Raw genomic sequence first — 23,124 nt, forward strand, 5'->3', positions numbered from 1 at the left:
GGCAAAATGTAGGATTAGAGAGAAACTGAGAGAAAAGGGAGGGGTGGCAAGGCATTGTGCGCAGAGGGTGGGGGGAGGGATGGGGGCTGTTCAGGATGGAGGGGGTGATAGGGCGTTGGCCACAGGAGGATGGGGGAGGGGTGACATCGTGACAGGGTGTTGTGCAATGTGCACAGGGGCTATGGCTTAATTCTTTTGACAGCTCGAAAAGCATTAAGCCTAAACAAGATTGGTAATTTAAAGAAATTCCAGAGCATTTGGCTGATGTTACCGGACACAATAGCGCTGGCACATAATTTTAATAATCAGTATGTTATTATACTCCCTTTGTCTCATTACTTTCCATTCTCAAGGCTCAAGCAGAACTTTCCGAAATGTGGATCTCTCTGTCCAATATGTAAAATCTATGTGATAAATCCAACCATTACAACAATCTGGAACCGTAAGAAAAAAGTTGCCACCTCTGAGATGGAATCATGGAATATGCTTCATGTTCATTGCTTTAAATAAGATAGGCTGACACAAGATCAGAACATCACGCTGGACGCGGACAGATCACATCCGACTGCTATAGATTCTCGCCTTTCAATCGCTATACACCAACAAAACCAAGAAATATGCAAGAAAATAGGGGTTTGTGAGTATGATCAAAATCTAGGCTTAAGATGCATGGATACTATTGCCATACACTCCTATGACATGTATTGCACAATGGTACTCTTTAGAGAGCATTTTGCTACACTCCTATGACATGTACAGTAAGGCAGTAAGCCTCTACAGTGCTCTACTTTCAGTAGAGCTAACAAGACAATATCTCATACATCTACCAATTATGAACAAAAAAATAAAAAAACGAAGAAAGAAATCAGCTTAACAAAATCGATCATAAAGCAGCCTTTTGCTATGTATTTGAAGGGAACAAAAGGTTGCATCTACTAGTGTTGTTTTGGCTAGTAAACGTGACATCTTATTCTCTTCGTTCTTGCATCAGCTTCAGTCCCATATATCTGACCAAGAAAACACTACAGTCGTTAGCACTTAGCAGTTCTGTTAATTAATACAAGAACTATATATGAACATTATGAGTTTATACACACCCACCTGCCAAGCATTAGAACTGTGGCCTGAGGATTCGTTCCTGGAGATACAGTTAATACTGACCCATCGACAACTCTGAGAGCATCGATACCAATCACTCGGAGATCAGGATCCACAACCTTTCCGACGATGCAGCCACCATGATAATGCCATATAGTGCTCACAGTCCGGCGACAATATTCACCCATCAGTGCATCATCTGATAGGTCAATGGGCAGTCCAGGTCCTAAAAATCTGAAATCTCTACCTCCAGCCCATGTAAACTTGAAATCTTCCATGGCCCGGCTTCTTAGAATTTCTGCTATTTTACGCAAGCCAACTATACACAACTGTAGATCTTGTGGGTCAGTAAAGTAGTTGAACCTGATGCTTGGGTTGAGTCTAACATCTGTGGAAGCCAACTGAAGTGAGCCAGATGAAACTGGACCAGAAATTTTCTCCATGATTGTAGCCACAGTCAGATAAATTGGTGAAGATGGTGACCGGGTAAAAACAGAGTGGGAAAGGGCAGAAAATGGAATCACATTTGATGCAGCTTCCAAGTAAGCTCCTGTATCAGTGATGCCCACAACTTGAATAAGTGAATGTTCCAGAGGAGTTGGCGGGACAATGGAGATTCCATTTCTGGGGTTATCATAGAGAAACTGGCCCACGTAAGGCAAGTGATGGGAAACTGGAATACCCCATGACGACAGGTATGGCCTTGAACCGATTCCACTAAGTAAGAGAAGCTGAGGACTTCCAATGGCACCAGCTGACAGAATGACCTCACCATGATCACGCACCATTGCGTGATGATAATGCCCTAGCGTATCACGATACACTACTCCAATTGCTGAGAGCTTTGAGTTCCCTGATGCAGAAGATGTGGCAAGTATAACCCTTTGTACATTCGCATGTACAGCTACCTTTATATTTGAAGCTGTTGCAAAGTTCAAAAGGTCTGCAGCACTATGTCTTCTACCGGAGCTATCAAATGTAGATCCACCTATTTTTGTTCCTAAAACATGCTCCAAACTGAAATCATTGTATGGATTCACCCCAGCTTCCAACAGGCCATCTCTTACAGCAGATTGCCAATTTCTTAATTCAGGCCGAAACACAATAGCATTCTCCACCCACTCATAGGACTGATTCACCATTCTCAAATCCCAACTAAGACCAGACTTCTCATAAAACTCTTTATCAGCTCTGCTGTAAAACCCGGCATTTATAACGCTGCTTCCACCAAGAACACGACCCCGAGTATTGGGCACACCCTCTTCTGAAGTAAATGCTTGTGCAGGAGAATCAAATGTATCAATCTGCAAAAGGGTGTTTAAGAAGCCCTCTTGGGTCATCAAGTTTGGGTTCCCGTACGGCACTCCTCCTCGTTCCAGCAAAAGTACCTTGTAATTCTCTGACAACGTAGCTGCCAATGGGCATCCAGAAGTTCCACCTCCAACAATTATATAATCATAATAGTCTTCTATAGGGAATTCAGTAGCATTTGCAGTAAATTGAAGATAGGCAGGAGCTGCAGAATGCATTAAGCATCAGAAAGTTGAGAGTTATATTGGAAGACCAGAAAACTTCTTCCCATTCGAAGAAGTACAAATATTTTAGCACTCAGAAAAATTATCAACATACCCCACCTCAAGTGATCAGTGCATATCTATTGCTGCTTATAAATGAGCAATCAAATTGTGAATAGCTTTTCAAAAAATACCGCTTTCACAATGCTCTAATTATATAGTAAACCAAATACATTATCCAAACCCGTTAAATATTTGTTCTGTAAATTTCAAGCAGATTTGTTGAAGAGTTGAATGGGGACCGAAACGCATGACAAATCAAAAAATATACTATGTACCTTATGAACATGAAATGAAGCCATTTCAAGAACTGTACAAGTTACTGATATGTTTATATGCACAAAAAGTGGGGTAGTTGATGAAAAATCCAAAAGAATGTGACTGCATAGAGAACTTGCAGCATTATTCCCCCCTAGTTCTAAAGGTTGTCTACCGGCAAATGGATGACCACATAAATTGGTATTCTTATTATTCATACTGGCTACTTTCTCATTCACTCCATGAATCCACCCTCCTGATCCCGGTATATCGATGCTCGAAAGCATGTATCTTACCATGAAGGATCTGAAGTAATGGTCCATCAACCCGAACTTTAATGATGCAACCACGATACAAAACTAATATCAAAGACGGCATAATTAAGCAGCGAATTATTGTTCAAATCAACAAACAAGGGTAGAAGGTTATCAGAAACTAGGATGGGGCTAGCCATTGAACCTTTTCTGCTGGTATTATGAGTCTGAATTACCCAAAACTGTCCCCAATATACAGAAGAGTTGAGAAATTACTGGTATTATAAGTCAATTTCAAAATGAACTAATGTAACATTGTGCCAAAATTACAGAAAGTGTAACCCCCTGTATCTATATCAGCACTGCCATACATATTTTATGCCATTGATGACATTGAAAATTGATAAATTATTTATAAATTTTTTTTGCAATCGTGAAACACTGAAAGCTAATCATTGCTCAAAATTTCTACTAATTTTCTCAATTTCTCCAACATGTTTCATTTGCTCCGGACTTTAGGATGTTAATTTCTCACTCTCTTAAAACAAGAAAACTACTGAAAACATGATGCTAATTTGAGTAACATCTCACAGCTGAATAGTAAATAAACGAGATATATAACCATAAAACAAGAATCTTGGGTATACAAAAAGAACTCAGCAGGACGAATTTCTTCAGCATATATATGACATGCATTAACAAAAATCACACGGAAAGAAGAAAAACTATAAGAAGAATTTAGCAATTAATTGAGTAAATGATGAACAGAGGAAAAACAGAGAAACCCAGAATAATGCTGAAATAAAAAGATTGAGAAAGACTTACGCGTTTGTGGTTGTGCTGTAATAGACCCAAAGAAAGTGAGAAGAATCAAAATTACTCCATAACACAACCTGGGTTTCGCCATTTTCTTGTGAAATTTTTTTTTTTTTTTTGGGGTTTTGTGTTTTCTTGGCTGTTTTTCTTGCAAAAAAAAGAGAAATGGGTAGCAAGAAAATGTTTATGGGGTGTTTTTCCCAATGTTTGTAACAAAGTCAATGAAGGGTCTGCTGAAGAGAGAGTTGTACAGAGTACTGTAGGGAGAAAGGGGGGGAGGGGATAGGTGTCGTTAGAAATTCGGTTAGAAATTGGTTCTGATTTCTGAAGCAGTAAATCAATTACATTCATGCAGATTTATTAATTACTTGTATATGATTGAGAGAATCTGAGATAACGATGATTCTGAATTTCTAATACTATATGATAGTTTATGCATCAGAATGACACTAAAATACGAACACTATGGCGCATGGAACGAGTTGTGCCTCATTCATTAACCCGCCAGCACGACGGGTCATATTTACTCACGTCTCATATTTAACTTAAAACTTTTTTAAGTGATAGAATGAAAAGAAAAAGTTCAAAGCAAAATAAAAAAAGATAGTAGTGAAAACTAGAGAGAAAAATAATTGTGAATCAAAGTATTGGATGAAAGAGAGAGAGAAGCGATGGTTGATGTAATAAAGAGAGATTTAGAAAGAGATAAAATATAGTAAAGGAAAGTATTGGAGATAGGGAGAGAAAAGAGTGTTGATGTAATAAAGAGAGGCAAACTTTAGCTTGAAAAAGAAATGTAATTTTTTAACATTCTATAAATAAAGTGATAAATTTTATACAAGAATAGTGTTTGACACAAATTTAACTAAGAACATAATATTTAAGAAGATGATCTATGTTTGTTTGGATGTAATATTTGATTACATAAAATCTTAATCATATTAGTTTACTAAATATAATATATGAAGCTTATGTAATAGCTCAACTTTTGGAATATACTAATAAAATGCATTTAACAACAAATGATAATAATTGCTTATTCCTATCAATATAATTATACGTGCCTTATAAACTCATAGTGTAAATAACCTTGTATACCACATTACCATGGAAATGTAGCCTCTGGTTTAGAGCCCATAATTGAATATCTTAGATAATATTCTTGTGCTCTTTGCGCCTATCTCAAAAAAAAAAAAAAAAAAAAAAAAACGCTATTAATGAAAGGCCAAGTGAGTTGGGAACTAGACTTAGAGTAGCAGACCAAAATATATATATTGGGTGGGCCAAACCAAATGCTTAAACTTTAGTCCAAATATAAAAAATCAATTATAGTACTTCAAAAGCATTTAATTTTTAAGGTGATGATTTTTCTCAGTTGTAGTCCTATCTAAACAAATTCAATTGTAGGGATATTTATTTCCACGATTTTTATATTGAGTTGTCTCAACTATTTACATGCGATATACCTTATTTTAAAAGATTCGCATCTCTTTAATTGAGCCTTGCACCCTTATATGTTGGGTCATACACATGTTAAAAATAAAATCCTAACAATGTATTAGCGTAAATAGGGTTAAATCCATAGAGAAGTAGTTGTTTTAATCTACTATCTTTTAAATAATGGAGCAACTACATAAGATCACAATTACGAGGTGAAAGATTTCAAACTAAATATATGTGGAAAACTAAAAATTAAAAAATCTAGGGTAATGGTTTGCTCTAAATGCATGGCAGGTTTGAAAACGAATTAGGCTACAATTAATTGAACAAAATTATCTAGGGCAAATAAGTTCTATGGAATTAAAGTCTCCCTTAGAGCACTAATCTAACAGGATCCTGCAATTTATTATAAATAATTCTACATATTGTTGTAAGTCTAAACATGAAATTTGTACCTCTCGATGCATAATCTAATATTGCACAACTTAATTAATCAAGTCTAATAGACAAAATCGAGAAGCAATAATAACGAACAATAGGAAAAAATAAAATCAAACAATTATTGAAACATAACAGATCAACCCATTTCATACATTCATGAATCTCCTTAAATCCTAGAAAAGAAACTACTTTATCATGAAATAAAAAATAATCTCCTCAACCCATTTTAATTAGGCATGTTTTGAAAAATATTTGAAATAATATTCGGATTTGGAAAAGGAGTTTAAATGAGCTTGAGGAACCCAAATTCTAATTGAACTAGGAAAAGGACTTCTAGTGATGTTAGGAATTTTTTAAATCATCAATCCTATTCATCATTCAATCCTACTTAAAATCCAATTACCTTTTCCTAAGCCCAAAAGGAAAACATGCTTATAAATACCTTTAAATCCAAATATATTACCCACATAAAATTCTCTCTCCTCCCTCCTACTAGAGAACCGGCCCCTATTTCTTTCTTCCCTTTTCACGTTTTTTTCCTTTTCCTTTCTTATCTTTTCTTCCAATAAACACTTTCTTCCTCCACAAAAAATCCCACAACTCCACCACCGCGAACCACTTGTGCTACCGGTGTGCTGGTGTCTTTTAGCCGGCGTCCTCTTTCTTGTGTTGGTTTGATTACTTTTCTTCTTCCTCAAGTGTTGATTAAAGATTATGTTTTTATGTTTTGTTTTGGTACTAATTATGATTAGAAGCTTTAATTTACTGTTTTAATGACGAATTTATGATTATATAAATTATGTATTGAAAGAATAAAAATTCAGATTTTATTATTATGTTTAAATTGGAGTTTTGACTATCAAAACATGAATTTTTAGGGTGTTAAAGATTGAAAAATCATAGTAGCATGTTATAAATTATGAAATTGATTAAACTTATGAAATTAAGCATGTTTAAATATATTTAAAGGGATTTTAAATAAATTATAAGTTGCTGAAATTTGAGAAATGTTGTTATTTAATGGAGTTTTATGGATTTTAATGACTATTATAGTAGTACTATGCTAGGGAATATAAGTAATTGAAGTTTTAATGTTGAAAACAACTTTTAAATATTTTTAAAGGAGATTTAAATTATTTTTAAAGGAGATTTAAAGTATTTTAAAGTTGCTGGAATTTATTTGGAGTACTGATTATTAATTTTATTGGTTATTTTAGGCGGAGAATTCTCTGTAGGCGACTTCTAAAGTTGTTAAAGTGGCATATCAATTTGTCTACACAAGGTACGTACATACTTATGTGTTTTTTTTGATGTAGTATCATGATTTTAAGAAGGAAAGTTATGTAGTATATATCATGTATAAGAACTTTGTTAGTTCATATATGATTGCTATTATGATTGGATATTACATGTTTTATGCCTGTGTACGAACCTGTTAACTATGAGATTTAATTATGAGATTGATATCATGTTTGTATGTGATATTGATACAAACATGTTGGTTGTGAACTTTATTTATTAATTAACGTGGGGGAATTGATATATTTTATTAGTTGGATCATGATTGAATTATGTGTTCCCTTATATTATTATTTTCACTACTCTTTGAGGAATGTGGGCTTTATTTGGTAAGTTAATATTTATGCCTTTGAAAGGTAAGTTGGTTGTGGGCTAGGTTCAACAAATAAGAAGGATTGGATTAAAGAAGAAATTATTCTTGAGTTGTAAGTTGTATGATCACTTATTTGATCCTAAGATAAAAGAAATAAAGTTGTGAACGCTTGATTATATATTATCTGTATTGCTTGTATGTCGTAACAAGCAATAATTAGCAAATTATGTAAAGTGAAACTTGGATAGTGATAAACTTTAGACTGGTGCACGCCTAAAGTTAAACAATCGGGAGTTGGGGTACATGGTGAGCGTGCCATGGCTTTTTCTGGGAATCGAATTCATCACCATTCCTATTTTTATTTAAAAGGTTCCTTGATATTGTAGGTCATTTGGAATACGAAGTCGCGCCCGTATTTCGTCTTCCTAGGTGAAGATTGGTTTTTAGTTAGACAACTCGGTCCAATGACTATTCCATTAAAGTAATAAAAAGGTTGTTAAAGTTTAGTTCAGTAAAAGTTATCTATAGGTTGTTATGTTGTTTTTTATCCCTGCTTAATATTTATTAGTATCATGTTAGAAATGTTTATTTATTATTATGTAGTACTCAGATTTGCTGATTACGTGCTTTGTTTGTTTGTGTTGATCATGACTTTGCCTTATTGATCCTGTGATGACCCATTCTTGGTGAGCAGATTCTCTAGTGCATTAACATCTACAAGTGTGCAGATGACGCATCATGAGATTTCGGGAATGGAGAGCTTGTGTAGCATATTGATATATTTATGGTTTTCTAGTAGATACATTTATATTTAAGTTTGGTTTAGAGTTAAAATTAACAATGTTGTTTGATCTTAGCATTTCTTTGTTATTTATTATATTTCAATTCTAAAGTTAATTATGCGTTTTCCGCCCGCAAAATTCAGAAAAAGCCGATACATTATCACACGGGCGATAATGCTTTGATAATTCTCTAAGTTTTATATTTGAAAAGTATTTTTGGAAAAGAGAGAATTATCGGGGTGTTACAAAGTGGTATCTGGGAGCTTTAGGTTATTTTAAAATTTTAGGCGCCTAACTAGCTAGTTATTTAAATGAATTTCTTACAATTGAGCCCCTACTTATTCGTTGTGTTTAAATTAATATTTGAAACACGTTATTATTTTAAATTAGCATTTGAAAAACTGTATTCGAAAAAATAAGGTTCGAAACTTTTTTTTTTATATTTTATCTGTTCGAATTATATTTTTCTAAAAATAAGGTCCGAAATTTTATAAGTTCGAAATATTTTTTTTATCTGTCAAAACTTTTTTTCTCTTCTCGGAATTTGACCTGTTGAGTTCGATATTTTTATTTAAATTTTATTTATTAGTCCAAAATTATAATAATTATTATTCATCATTTTAAGACTTCTAGTTTATTTATTTGTGGTGTTGTGAGAATGGGTAGTACGTATAGGAAGGGCATATAGGATAGAAATACTATATGTCTGCATTAAATAGTTAGTTCAGCATGATTATATTTTTCTTCTGTGCTAACTGTTTATATTCTTGTGCCTGTGTTTTCGGTGGTAGCTACCTATATTTTATTGTTGAGAATTGCGTTCAGGGAGAGTACTTATTATATCTATTGGAATATGTTTATTTGTTGTAGATCCCTAACCATGTCTGCCAGACAAGTTAATAGAGTAGGAAGCTATTATAATCCTATTATAATAAGTGACGATGTAGGTGATGGGAATAACTACACCAGACCTAAGGAATATGTTGACTATAACAATGAGGACATAGATGAGTTTGAAGATCAGATCTTCACGCCTGAATGATACAATGAATCTCATGACAAGAATGATAACGTCGCACCTTAGATCACTATTTATGTGTTTATATTGAAGAAAAAAAATATAATAATGTTGGATAGTTGGCCAACAGTGATTAGATTGTTGGGAATCTTTTTATTATTTAAATTTTTATTGTGTGATTGAATTCTTATTTGTTGTCTTCCACGTGTGTACTTTGATGTGAATATTTTCTCATGAATGATTATGTGATTGCTAAAGAACATTTTGTGTTGTACTTTGAACTGTTTGAGAAATTGTTTGTTGATGCGATCTAGTTTGATCAAATCAAATGTTGCCTTCTTAGATTGACATATAAGTTATATTGAAACCTAAAGTAGAGTTACATAAAGTCACGCAGTAGGATGGCTAACATCAACAAGGACCTGATTGCTGCTATTCGCCTCTTGGCTGAAAAAACTGACTCAGGAGAGAGCTGAGCGTCATGATACTGCTGGGGACATGATTGAGAGGTTATCTAAGGTTAGGCAACCATAAGTTGAGGTTATAACACTGTTAAGGTTTGCACCTGAGGTTGTAGCTACTGAGAAGTTGAAGACCCAGAGGTTTGAGCAAAGGTTGACGGATGAGAAATTGTTTGTTGATGCGATCTTGTTTGATCAAATCAAATGTTGCCTTCTTAGATTGACATATAAGTTATATTGAAACCTAAAGTAGAGTTACATAAAGTCACGCAGTAGGATGGCTAACATCAACAAGGACCTGATTGCTGCTATTCGCCTCTTGGCAGAAAAACTGACTCAGGAGAGAGCTGAGCGTCATGATACTGCTGGGGACATGTTTGAGAGGTTAGCTAAGGTTAGGCTACCATAGGTTGAGGTTATAACATTGTTAAGGTTTGCACCTGAGGTTGTAGCTACTGAGAAGTTGAAGACCCAGAGGTTTGAGCAAAGGTTGACGGATGAGATACAACTGGGGTTAGGAGGTGAGACCTTTACATTCCTAAATATTGTGTATGAGAGAGCTGTCCACATATATGGACTTTAGTCGAGGCGAGACAAAAAGAATGTTGTGGTAGGTGAGAAAAAGAAAATATTACAATGGTGGGGGAAATCAGGGTAACTTCAAGAGAAAAAAGAATGGAAATGGGAATTTCCAAGGGAGAAATAACTAGGACAATAACAATAGGGGTCGAACTGAGAGAGTATAACACTGTAAGAAGTGCAACAACAACCACCGTGGTAGAGATTGTAAGGGAGACCCAGTAACTTGTAACTAATACCAGAAGAAGGGCCATAGGGAGTATGAGTCATACCCCTAACTTGATGACGTACCAAGAAGGAAGATAAATGGCAAGAGTATTGATCAACATACCCCCAACTACTAAAATATATTGTTCAGACACTGTTAACTCAACATACTTCCAAACTCGGAGAATACCGCTTACCGGCAACCCCACAATAAAACTCTATAAACCCTCATAAGGGTGAGGAACTTTCTCCTTTCAAAATCTCAACTTGGTAACTAGAGGAACTTCCTCCCTTTAATAATCTCAGACTTGTCTCACGAGGAACTTCCTCCTTTTAACAAACTCAAACTTGTCTCATGAGGAACTTCCTCCTTTTAATAATATCTTAAATAATCTCATAAATTATTTTGATATAAACATCTTCAAAACAATTTAAATACTCCATAAATAGCATTGTAAAAACGATTCCAAACTCAATATAAATCACAAATCAATATGAAATACTTTTTGTAATAATCTGTACAAGCTTAGTATGAAATTGTTGAACCCTAGTTTTGATAATGACAAAGAAACAAAGGAACAAACTAAGTAGTGAACTAATGAATTATTTAAGTGTATGGTGTCTAAGGTATCAATGCAAGGAACTGGGAGAATACAAAGTCAATGAAGAAGTCAAGAGAGGATTTCAAAGGCTAAGTAAGGTATCAATGCAAGGAACTGCTTACATGGGATTTAAATTATATCAAATGGATGTTAAGTGTGCATTTTTAAATGGCTATCTAAATGAAGATGTATATGTTGAACAACCCCCTGGTTTCGAAAATAACAATCTCCCAAATCATGTCTACAAGCTTGATAAAGCTCTTTATGGGTTAAAACAAGCACCTAGATCATGGTATGAGAGATTATCTAAGTTTCTTTTAGAAAATAACTTTAAAAGAGGAAAGGTTGATAAAACCTTGTTCCTAAAATCTAAAGGAACTGATATTTTGCTTGTTCAAATATATGTTGATGACATCATATTCGGAGCTACTAATGAAACATTGTGTAAAGAATTCTCAAATCTCATGAGCAATGAATTTGAAATGAGTATGATGGGAGAGTTAAATTTCTTTCTTGGACTACAAATCAAACAAACTGAAAAAGGTATAATTGTTCACCAACAAAAATACATAAAGGAACTATTAAAGAAATATGGCCTCGAAAATTCAAAGACAAATCACACTCCTATGGGAACTTCAACTAGACTAGATGAAGACTCCATAGGAACAAGTGTTGATCAAACAAAATTTAGAGGAATGATTGGTTCACTTTTATATCTAACTGCTAGTCGTCCAGACATAGCTTTCAGTGTTGGTTTGTGTGCTAGATTTCAAGCAAATCCAAAGGAGTCTCATCTCACTGCTGTGAAGAGAATTCTTAGATACCTTAAAGGAACAGATGATCTTGGACTCTACTATCCAAGAAGTGATACATTCGAACTAAAAGGATATGCAGATGCAGATTATGCTGGAGATCTTGTTAATAGGAAAGCACCTCAGGTATGGCACAATTCCTTGGTCATAGTTTAGTTTCTTGGAGTACCAAGAAACAAAACACAGTTGCTTTATCCACTGCTGAAGCAGAATATGTAGCTGCTGCTGCATGTTGCTCTCAAATGCTTTGGATAAAACAACAACTTAGTGACTATGGAATAAACTTTGAATGTGTTCCTATTTATTGTGACAATACAAGTGCTATAAGTATATCTAAAGATCCAGTGCATCATTCTAGAGTAAAGCATATACATATTAGACATCACTTTTTAAGAGAAAATGTCGAAAAAGGTTTGATCAAACTTGAGTTTTGTCAAACTGATTATCAGATTGCTGATATCCTAACTAAGCCTTTGCAAAGAGATAGATATGAGAAATTAAGGCTTGAGTTAGGCTTAATAAAAATTAAGTGATTGTTCCTATGTCAATTCCCCCATGTTTGAATCAATTTGAGTGACTTTGTGTGCTAAAAATAATTGTGTTTAATTGCCTAAGACCATTGCAAATTGGAATGTTGTAAAACATAACCATGAAGTCAAAGAAACTAAACAACTCACAAATGTCACATAATACTCCCCTTACTGTTCCTAAGGTCAAGAAACATGCATAGTATGAAGGATATTGAATGTAGCATTAGTTGTTCCTATAGCACAAGTTCCTTAGCATTTATTTTCTTTCAAAAATTAAAATTCATAAAAATCCGAAAAATCCGATAAAATCCCAAAAATTAAGGGGAACCAGTTTATTCAAATCTTGGTTCTTTTTATCTTTTCGTTTTCTTTCTTTTATTTTTATTTTTATTTTTCTTTTGCTTTATTTCTTTCCCGCGTGTCATAATTACTATTACATGCAAAACTCCCTCTTTCAATTCATCTAAGGAAACCGTGTTCCTCTCAATCGCTTCATCTTCACCAAATCCGAAACCTCATCACACCCTTTGATACTCCATAAAAACCTCCAAACCTTCAAATCATGGCAAAAACTTCAAGAAACTCACCTTTTCCAACACCAAAAACAACCGACACTTCAAAAATGGAAATTTCTTCATCTCCAACTAAAACCCTTGAAACCGACATAATTCAAGAAAACCCCATAGAGGAACAGCAATTAGAATCTCCTAGAAGGAGCATGAGAAGAAGAAAATTGATTGGGGAAGATGATGAAGAAGAAACCCCGGAACAATCTCAGGGGGAAGAAGAAGAAACTGCACCTGTTCCTTCCAAAGGAACTGTTTCTTCGTCTTCCAAGAAAAGGGTGAACGAAGTGAATCTAGGTATGTCTTGGGCTTTTGCGTCGATTTAGAATGGGCAAATAAAATTGAATTTCTAGAATTAACAACCATTCTAAAGGAACAAGGCATGGAATTCTTGTTTGAATTCGCCTTTAATAATGCTCTTGTTCCTCTAGCTATGGACGAGTTTTGTGCAAATTTGTTAATACTAATGGAACTTGCACAACTGAAGTTAGAGGCAAGAAAATAAGGTTTAATCAAGCAACTTTAAGCAAAGTATGGGAAGTTCCTTGCAAAGGAACTGATTTGTATTTTAAAAGGAAAGGAACTGTTTCCTTTCCGAATTTTCCTCAAGACAAAATCTTAGAATATTTTGGAGGAACAGCTGGCCAAAACAAATTAACCATAACCTACTCTCTCCCCTTCACAAAGTATTGTTTAACTTGGTTTGGAGAGCACTCATTCCTCGAACTGAAAAGAGGAATGAGGTGTGTCTCTTGGATATGTGTTACATGTTTTGCTTAGACCACCACATACAAATCAACTTCCCTTCCCTCTTCATTCAACATTTAACTCACTGTATTGAAAACCATTGTGTGATTGGGTACGGTGCCCTAATAACTTCTTTACTTCATCACTTTGAAGTAAGACTTACTGGTTGGACCACCATAGGGGTCAAACAAGGGAACATATTGAATGAGAAGACCCTAATGGACTTGGCTTGTCTGTCCAAGAAGGTGTTCTCATTCAAGGAAAATGGTTTCCAGTTCCTCAGGAAAAAGAAAACTGCCTCCACTAGATTTAGAAGAGGACAATGATGTAATTTTGGATAATCCTGTTCCTGTTCCTACACCAGAGGAACATAACCTAAGAGGCGCAAACACATTGCCACTAAGCCTAAACCCTCTGTTCCTTTGAGAGTGAGAAAGAGCACTCGTCGAAAAATTGCTCCTGTTCCTGTTCCTTCCAATGAGGACTCTCCTTTAGTCCTTTCGGATAATGAGGAACAGGTACCCTCACTCTCAAGGAAACACTACCTCCACCATCTCCCAAACTCTCTGTTCCCTCACAAAAATACCCTCCATTTCACCTTCGTCCTTCTCTGTTCCTTCAGTTTTGAGCAGTTGAAGGATGAAATAAAAGGACCAAATCCTTTTGCTTCCACCTCCACAACTCTTCCACCCACACCACCATTTCTTCCTCCCATTTATCACCCTTCACCTTCTGTTTCCATTCCTGGAACAGATGAGCCTTCCACTCAAACCTCCCCAGTTCCTTCACACATCCCCCATCTGCCTCTAGTTCCAAGGGTAAGGAACAGGAAAATCCGGATGACACTAACTGGGTTAATGAAGTCTGCCTTCCTGCACAACATATGATAAAATTTTACAATCATCTTCATTGGACTTTGGATGCCAAAACTGATACTATGATAAGTCTTATGAAGAAATTGAGTGATACCGTGGTTGCGCAGCAAAAGAAGATGGACCTATGGCTCGTACTTTGGAGGAGCTGAAGGAACAGGTTGAACTACATCATGGGGTGGTGATGAAAAAGTTGGAGGATGTGGTTGAAGAAGAAGTTGTAGAGGAACACCATTCCCCTTCCCTTTCTTAGTTTCTTTTATTGTTGTTTTGTTCCTGTTTCTTTCATCAAGGAACACAACTTTTGTTTCTTCTTTTTCTTTTCTTTCTTTGTTTTTTTATGGAACAAGTGCTATATAACTACTGACTTTTGCTATATTGTCTATGTTTCTAAATGCTTTGCATAATTTCTTCCTTGGAATGGCTAGTATTATGTGATTGATGTTTGAGCAAGTTTACTCTTTGATTTTCTAACTTAACCACTAATGGTGCTTGCATATTGGTCTTAAGGTGTTAAATCAATTCATCAATTCATGCAGAGTCTATTCTTTTTGAGGATGACAAAGGGGGAAAAGGATTTAAGGAACAAACTGTACATAAACTTAAAAAAATAAAAGTTGAAAAAAATTAAAAATTGGATAAGGTAAATGAAAAATCAAAAATAGGTTAAGGTAAATGAAAAATCAAAAACTTCAGTTACTCATATAATTGTGTTTTATTTTTCATTTTCTTCTTTATGTTTTTATTTTCATTCACTTATATTATTTGTTATTTTCCTTAGTTTGTACCTTTGTTGTCATCATCAAAAAGGGGGAAATTGTTGAACCCTAGTTTTGATAATGACAAAGAAACAAAGGAACAAACTAAGTAGTGAACTAATGAATTATTTAAGTGTATGGTGTCTAAGGTATCAATGCAAGGAACTGGGAGAATACAAAGTCAATGAAGAAGTCAAGAGAGGATTTCAAAGGCTAAGTAAAGAAGTTTCTATGTTGATACTGGAGCAAGCATTGGATCAAGAATAATAGAAGCTAGGCGTTTTATTTTCTAGTTCCAATGTAAAGGAACAAAGAAAGAATGGTAAGGAACTGTGGCAGAATATTTGAGAATGAAGCGTTTGTTCCTCTGTAAGGAACAAACTCAGTGGCACTTAGTAAATATGTTAAAGGAACTGAACTAATATAAGGAACTAGACTTAGGCGTGTAACGGTTAAAAGATAATGGAGTAAGTCATGCCTAGATTATAGGAAATTAGTTATTTCTAATTTCAAATGATAAAATCAGTTTTAAAAAAAAATCTGTTTTGGAAAAGATATTATTTTTCGGAAAATAAGAAAATAAATATCCGGTTGTTAGAAAGATTTATTTCAAAGATATTATTTTCTTAAAGATTAGAAATTCAGATTTAAAGATAAAAAGAGTTTATAAAAACTGATTTTCGGATAATGTTGAAGGAACTCCTATTATTTAGGAGTAATGGCTGCATTTTATCCACGTTCATTTAAGTTCATGGGATCATGGGACATGATGTAAAACGTGTTCCTTAGGGGAAGGAACATCATGGGTAAATGGATTAAAACGTGTACTCTAACATTAATCCCACGTTCTTCATGATTACACTATAAATATAGAAGTCTAGATAAGTTCCAAATTGTGTCTGACTAAGTAATTAAGTGAGTTTAACTTATTAAGTGTCAGTGCCTTCATTCTCTCATAATAGCCATTTGTTCTTTGCCTTCTTACTCTAATTCCACTAAGCTTATTTCGATCAATTGTATTTTGGTTTTTGGGGTAAGGGAACTTTGAGTGAAGTTCTGTAAGAGAAAGGCTTTGAGTGAAGCTTGTATGTGTGAGAAAACTTCGAGTGAAGTTGAGAGGAACTGCTGTTAAGGGAACAGTGGTTCAGGAACTTGAGTTTAGGAACTCAAGGTAGGGCTCGAGTTAGAATTAGGTTGTAACAGAGTTGTTTGGCCTAATTAGTGAAAGTGTTGAGTTTAAAATCCCTAGTGGTCGAGGTTGTTTCTTCTTGTTGGGCCCAAGAAGTTTTTCCTCGTAAAAATCCCTTGTGTTCCTTTAGCTTGTTTATTCGTTTAAGTTTTAATTTCCGCAAAAAGTTACGTTTATTTCTACACCTACAATTCACCCCCCTCTTGTAGTGTTCCTAGGGAAATAACAATTGGTATCAGAGCTAGAACTCACGTAAGATAGGAAACCCTATTGAGGAAAAGATCCAAGGAACAATGAATACCACCGAGAAACTTGAAGAAGGTTATTCCACTCAAAGGCCTCCTATGTTCAATGGGAAGTACTACAACTATTGGAAGAACCGCATGGAGATATTCATCAAGGCTGAAAACTATCAGGTATGGAGAGTCATTGAAGTTGGTGATTTCGAAGTCACAACTACAAATGACAAAAATGAGGTAACTCTTAAACCCCTCTCTGATTATGAAAATCTGATTTTGAAAAAATGGAAGTAAATGCCATGGCTATTAATCATTGCATTGTGGACTTGGACCCCATGAACATAATAGGATCATGGGATGCAAATCCGCAAAGCAAATATGGGATTTACTAGAAGTAACCCACGAAGGAACTAATGAAGTTAAAAGATCGAAAATTGATTTACTTATGAATCAATATGAACTGTTCTGCATGAAATCCAAAGAAAGCATCCGAGACATGTTTACTCGTTTTACTAACATTATAAATGAGTTGGCTTCTCTTGGAAAGTTTATTTCATCTGAGGAACAGGTTCGAAAGGTTCTTAGGAGTCTTCCTAAGGACAGATGGATGGCTAAAGTCACGGCTCTTCAAGAAACAAAAGACTTCACTAAGTTCAACTTAGAACAGCTGGCAGGGTCACTTATGACTCATGAGCTTCACCTTGATACTGAATATGGTGAAAGCTCCAAATCAAAATCAATTGCTCTCAAAGCAGATGATGAAGATGATTCGGACTCTGAAGAAGAAGAAGCAGCCCTCATGGTTCGAAAATTTCGAAAGATGTACAGGAACATGAAGAATGGAAACTTCAAAGGTAAAACTAAGAAATTTTCTAACAAAGCTGCTTGTCATAAATGTGGAAGTACAGATCACTTCATCAAAGAATGTCCTCTTTGGGAAAACGACAAAACCAAAGAAAGGAACAAGGAACGCTTTGCTGAAAGGAACAAAGAATCAAAAACACCTTTCTCTAAGGCAAATGTGCGCAAAGCTATGATAGCTGCTTGGGGAGATTCAGAGACGGAAGAAGAAGAGGAACAACCAACTGAAGAAACAGCAAACCTTTGCCTATGGCAAACATCGACGAAAAAGAAGATGAAGAAAAATTGAGGTAAGTCAACATGGACTTGAGTCAGAACTAGATGGTAAAACTAGGACTGAAATATATGATCTTCTTTATGATGCAATTCTTGAATGTAGAGATGAACGTGAAAAACGTGAACAAACGGAACAAGCCTTAAAGGTTTGCAAGGAACACATAGAATGGCTTAAGAAAATGAGAACTGATGTCGAAACTAGATTTTTTGATTTGTTTGATAAAAACTTAAAAATCAAAGAATGTTATGAGAGTTTGAAAAATGAAAATTATCTAATTAATTTAGAGATTTCACACTTGAAGGAATTTGTCCCTGTTCTGAGTTCCTTTGATATAAGATCAACCCCTTTGAAAGGATACAGATCTGAGATTGAAAAAATAAATAAAGAGAAAAATTTTTAAAGGAACAGATCTGTAATCTTAAAAAGGAACTGGTTGTCGCAAGGAACAGAGGCAAAATCATGAAAGTTCCTAAGTGGATTGAGAAACCACAGACCAAAAGGAAGGAAGGTCTTGGTTTTGAAAACTACAAGAAAAGGAACAAGACAAAGAAATATGTTGATCTACCTAGTGATAAGTTCTGTATGTATTGTGGCAAGGTAGGTCATTACATAAATCAATGTCAATAAAATCTGAGATGATTGGGAAAAATGTGACAATAAGTAAGAAACAATGGGTTGTCAAAACAAATCCTAGTCAAGAACAGGAACCCACGAAAGATGGGGTTCCTTCAACTAAAAACTAGTTGATTTTTGCAGGTTGGAGTGAGGGGGAACAACACTTGGTATCTCGATAGTGGTTGTTCCAAGCACATGACAGGAGACAAAACGAAGTTTCTCTCACTCACAACCTATGAAGGTGGCAGTGTAACATTTGGTGATAATAAGAAAGGTAACATTGTTGCTATGGGTAAGGTCGGTAAGTCACCATTACACTCCATTGAAAATGTATTTTTAGTTGAAGGTCTAAAACATAATCTATTAAGCATTTCTCAATTCTGTGACAAAGGAAATACTGTAAAATTTGATAAGAAAAATGCTTAATCATCAACATTAAAACTAAGAAGGTTATTTGGAAGGAACAAGGAAAGGGAACACATACATTGTGGATCTAGACCTTGTTCCTCAAATCAATTTAACTTGTCTTAGTGTTATTGAAGATGATTCACTTCTATGGCACAAGCGTCTAGGACATGCTAGCTTTTCATTACTTGAGAAACTTAGATCAAAAGACTTGTTTTAGGATTACCATCTATAAAATTTCATATTGATCAAGTTTGTGATGCATGTGCACGAGGTAAACAAGTAAGATCCTCTTTCAAATCTAAAACGATTGTAAGTACCACTAAACCATTAGAGTTAATTCATATGGACTTATGTGGACCCATGAGAATTCAAAGCAGAAGTGGAAAGAGGTATGTACTTGTGATTGTAGATGACTACTCTAGGTACACTTGGGTTATTTTTCTCTCTAGTAAAGATGAAACTTATGATGAGTTCCTTGTCTTTGCTAAAAGAGTTCAAAACCTAAGTGGACATAAAATAATGCACATTAGATCAGATCATGGCAAGGAATTCGAAAATTATAAATTTGATGACCTAAGCAGAGATAATGGCCTAGATCATAATTTTTCTGCCCCTAGAACACCACAACAAAATGGTGTTGTAGAAAGGAAAAATAGAACTTTGGAGGAAATGTCTAGAACCATGTTAATTGCTAGTGAACTTCCAAGGAACTTTTGGGCTGAAGCTGTTAATACTGCTTGTCACATAATTAATCGTGCCATGATGAGACCTATCATTAATAAAACTCCTTATGAACTTTACTTTGGAAAGAAACCAAAAATCACCTATTTTAGAACATTTGGATGCAAATGTTATGTGCATAATAATGGAAAAGATAATCTTGGAAAATTTGATGCAAGGAGTGATGAAGCAACATTTTTAGGATACTCCTCACATAGTAAAGCTTATAGAGTATATAACAAGAGAACTATGTGTGTTGAAGAAAGATTCATGTAATCTTTGATGAATCTGACAAACATAATCCAAGCATACAGGTTGATGACTATGAGATAGGGTTAGCCAACCTAGTCAAGGAACACAGATTCACAAGAAGAAGAAGAAGTGAAAGAGGAAAGGAACGAGGAATTCGAAAATAATGAGATCAATGAATTCCTGTTCCTCAAGGAGGAGAAGATCTCCTGTTCCTCTAAATGAAGGAACTGAGTCCACCGAGGCTAACAGAGGAACAACTGAGCAGAGTTCCTCATCCACTCAAGGAACTCATGAGGAACAACATGTTCCTATAAGAGAGTTTCAACCAAAACCTTGGAGATTACAAAAGTCACATCCTGTGGAACTCATAATCAGCGACATATCCAAAGGTACGCAAACTAGATCTCAGTTAAGGAACTTTTGTGCATTTCATGCGTTCCTATCAATGATGGAACCAAGAAATCATGAAGAAGCCTTAACTGACTCTGATTGGATTATTGCAATGCAAGCTGAATTAAATGAGTTTGAAAGAAACAAGGTATGGCATCTAGTTCCTTCATCTAAACAACAAAAAGTAATTGGCTTAAAATGGGTGTTTAGAAACAAACTAGATGAATATGGAACCATTGTAAGAAACAAAGCTAGACTTGTAGTAAAAGGTTATAACCAACAAGAAGGAATTGATTATGAAGAAACCTTTGCTCCTGTAGCTAGATTAGAAGCCATTAGAATCTTAATTGCATTTGCTGCTTACATGGGATTTAAATTATATCAAATGGATGTTAAGTGTGCATTTTTAAATGGCTATCTAAACGAAGATGTATATGTTGAACAACCCCCTGGTTTGAAAATAAACAATCTCCCAAATCATGTCTACAAGCTTGATAAAGCTCTTTATGGGTTAAAACAAGCACCTAGATCATGGTATGAGAGATTATCTAAGTTCCTTTTAGAAAATAACTTTAAAAGAGGAAAGGTTGATAAAACCTTGTTCCTAAAATCTAAAGGAACTGATATTTTGCTTGTTCAAATATATGTTGATGACATCATATTCGGAGCTACTAATGAAACATTGTGCAAAGAATTCTCAATCTCATGAGCAATGAATTTGAAATGAGTATGATGGGAGAGTTAAATTTCTTTCTTGGACTACAAATCAAACAAACTGAAAAAGGTATAATTGTTCACCAACAAAAATACATAAAGGAACTATTAAAGAAATATGGCCTCGAAAATTCAAAGATAAATCACACTCCTATGGGAACTTCAACTAGATTAGATGAAGACTCCATAGGAACAAGTGTTGATCAAACAAAATTAGAGGAATGATTGGTTCACTTTTATATCTAACTGCTAGTCGTCCAGACATAGCTTTCAGTGTTGGTTTGTGTGCTAGATTTCAAGCAAATCCAAAGGAGTCTCACCTCACTGCTGTGAAGAGAATTCTTAGATACCTTAAAGGAACAGATGATCTTGGACTCTACTATCCAAGAAGTGATACATTCGAACTAAAAGGATATGCAGATGCAGATTATGCTGGAGATCTTGTTAATAGGAAAAGCACCTCAGGTATGGCACAATTCCTTGGTCATAGTTTAGTTTCTTGGAGTACCAAGAAACAAAACACAGTTGCTTTATCCACTGCTGAAGCAGAATATGTAGCTGCTGCTGCATGTTGCTCTCAAATGCTTTGGATAAAACAACAACTTAGTGACTATGGAATAAACTTTGAATGTGTTCCTATTTATTGTGACAATACAAGTGCTATAAGTATATCTAAAGATCCAGTGCATCATTCTAGAGTAAAGCATATACATATTAGACATCACTTTTTAAGAGAAAATGTCGAAAAAGGTTTGATCAAACTTGAGTTTTGTCAAACTGATTATCAGATTGCTGATATCCTAACTAAGCCTTTGCAAAGAGATAGATATGAAAATTAAGGCTTGAGTTAGGCTTAATAAAAATTAAGTGATTGTTCCTATGTCAATTCCCCCATGTTTGAATCAATTTGAGTGACTTTGTGTGCTAAAATAATTGTGTTTAATTGCCTAAGACCATTGCAAATTGGAATGTTGTAAAACATAACCATGAAGTCAAAGAAATAAACAACTCACAAATGTCACATAATACTCCCCTTACTGTTCCTAAGGTCAAGAAACATGCATAGTATGAAGGATATTGATATGTAGCATTAGTTGTTCCTATAGCACAAGTTCCTTAGCATTTATTTTCTTTCAAAAATTAAAATTCATAAAAATCCGAAAAATCCGATAAAATCCCAAAAATAAGGGGAACCAGTTTAATTAAATCTTGGTTCTTTTTATCTTTTCGTTTTCTTTCTTTATTTTTATTTTATTTTCTTTTGCTTTATTTCTTTCCCGCGTGTCATAATTACTATTACATGCAAAACTTCCTTCTTCAATTCATCTAAGAAACCGTGTTCCTCTCAAACGCTTCATCTTCACCAAATCCGAAACCTCATCACACCCTTTGATACTCCATAAAAACCTCCAAACCTTCATAAATCATGGCAAAAACTTCAAGAAACTCACCTTTTCCAACACCAAAAACAACCGACACTTCAAAAATGGAAATTTCTTCATCTCCAACTAAAACCCTTGAAACCGACATAATTCAAGAAAACCCCATAGAGGAACAGCAATTAGAATCTCCTAGAAGGAGCATGAGAAGAAGAAAATTGATTGGGGAAGATGATGAAGAAGAAACCCCGGAACAATCTCAGGGGGAAGAAGAAGAAACTGCACCTGTTCCTTCCAAAGGAACTGTTTCTTCGTCTTCCAAGAAAAGGGTCGAACGAAGTGAATCTAGGTATGTCTTGGGTTTTGCGTCGATTTAGAATGGGCAAATAAAATTGAATTTCTAGAATTAACCCATTCTAAAGGAACAAGGCATGGAATTCTTGTTTGAATTCGCCTTTAATAATGCTCTTGTTCCTCTAGCTATGGACGAGTTTTGTGCAAATTTTTTAATACTAATGGAACTTGCACAACTGAAGTTAGAGGAAGAAAATAAGGTTTAATCAAGCAACTTTAAGCAAAGTATGGGAAGTTCCTTGCAAAGGAACTGATTTGTATTTTAAAAGGAAAGGAACTGTTTCCTTTCCGAATTTTCC

The 23,124-nt window shown here is 34.9% G+C and overlaps 1 protein-coding gene across 1 annotated transcript; it reads right to left on the reverse strand.

Annotated features, from left to right (window-relative positions):
* Positions 1-443: 443 nt before the first annotated feature.
* Positions 444-4,643, reverse strand: LOC104901404 ((R)-mandelonitrile lyase-like). Its single transcript, XM_010688976.4, has 3 exons — positions 4,010-4,643; positions 1,102-2,614; positions 444-1,007 (listed from the first exon to the last, which is right to left on the reverse strand). Exons 1-3 carry the CDS (start codon positions 4,089-4,091, stop codon positions 968-970), a joined length of 1,635 nt encoding a protein of 544 aa, XP_010687278.1. The 5' UTR covers positions 4,092-4,643; the 3' UTR covers positions 444-967.
* Between the last annotated feature and the right edge of the window lie 18,481 nt (positions 4,644-23,124).

The sequence above is a fragment of the Beta vulgaris genome, chromosome 8 (assembly GCF_026745355.1).
Source record: "Beta vulgaris subsp. vulgaris cultivar EL10 chromosome 8, EL10.2, whole genome shotgun sequence".
NCBI lineage: Eukaryota > Viridiplantae > Streptophyta > Magnoliopsida > Caryophyllales > Amaranthaceae > Beta > Beta vulgaris.

Excerpts from the sequence above, each read along its gene's own strand:
- LOC104901404 (XM_010688976.4), bottom strand. The coding sequence starts at position 4,091 with ATGGCGAAACCCAGGTTGTGTTATGGAGTAATTTTGATTCTTCTCACT. Across the intron at positions 2,615-4,009 it reads TACAGCACAACCACAAACGC|CTCCTGCCTATCTTCAATTT; the intron begins GTAAGTCTTTCT and ends TGCATTCTGCAG. Across the intron at positions 1,008-1,101 it reads ACAGTTCTAATGCTTGGCAG|ATATATGGGACTGAAGCTGA; the intron begins GTGGGTGTGTAT and ends TTTCTTGGTCAG.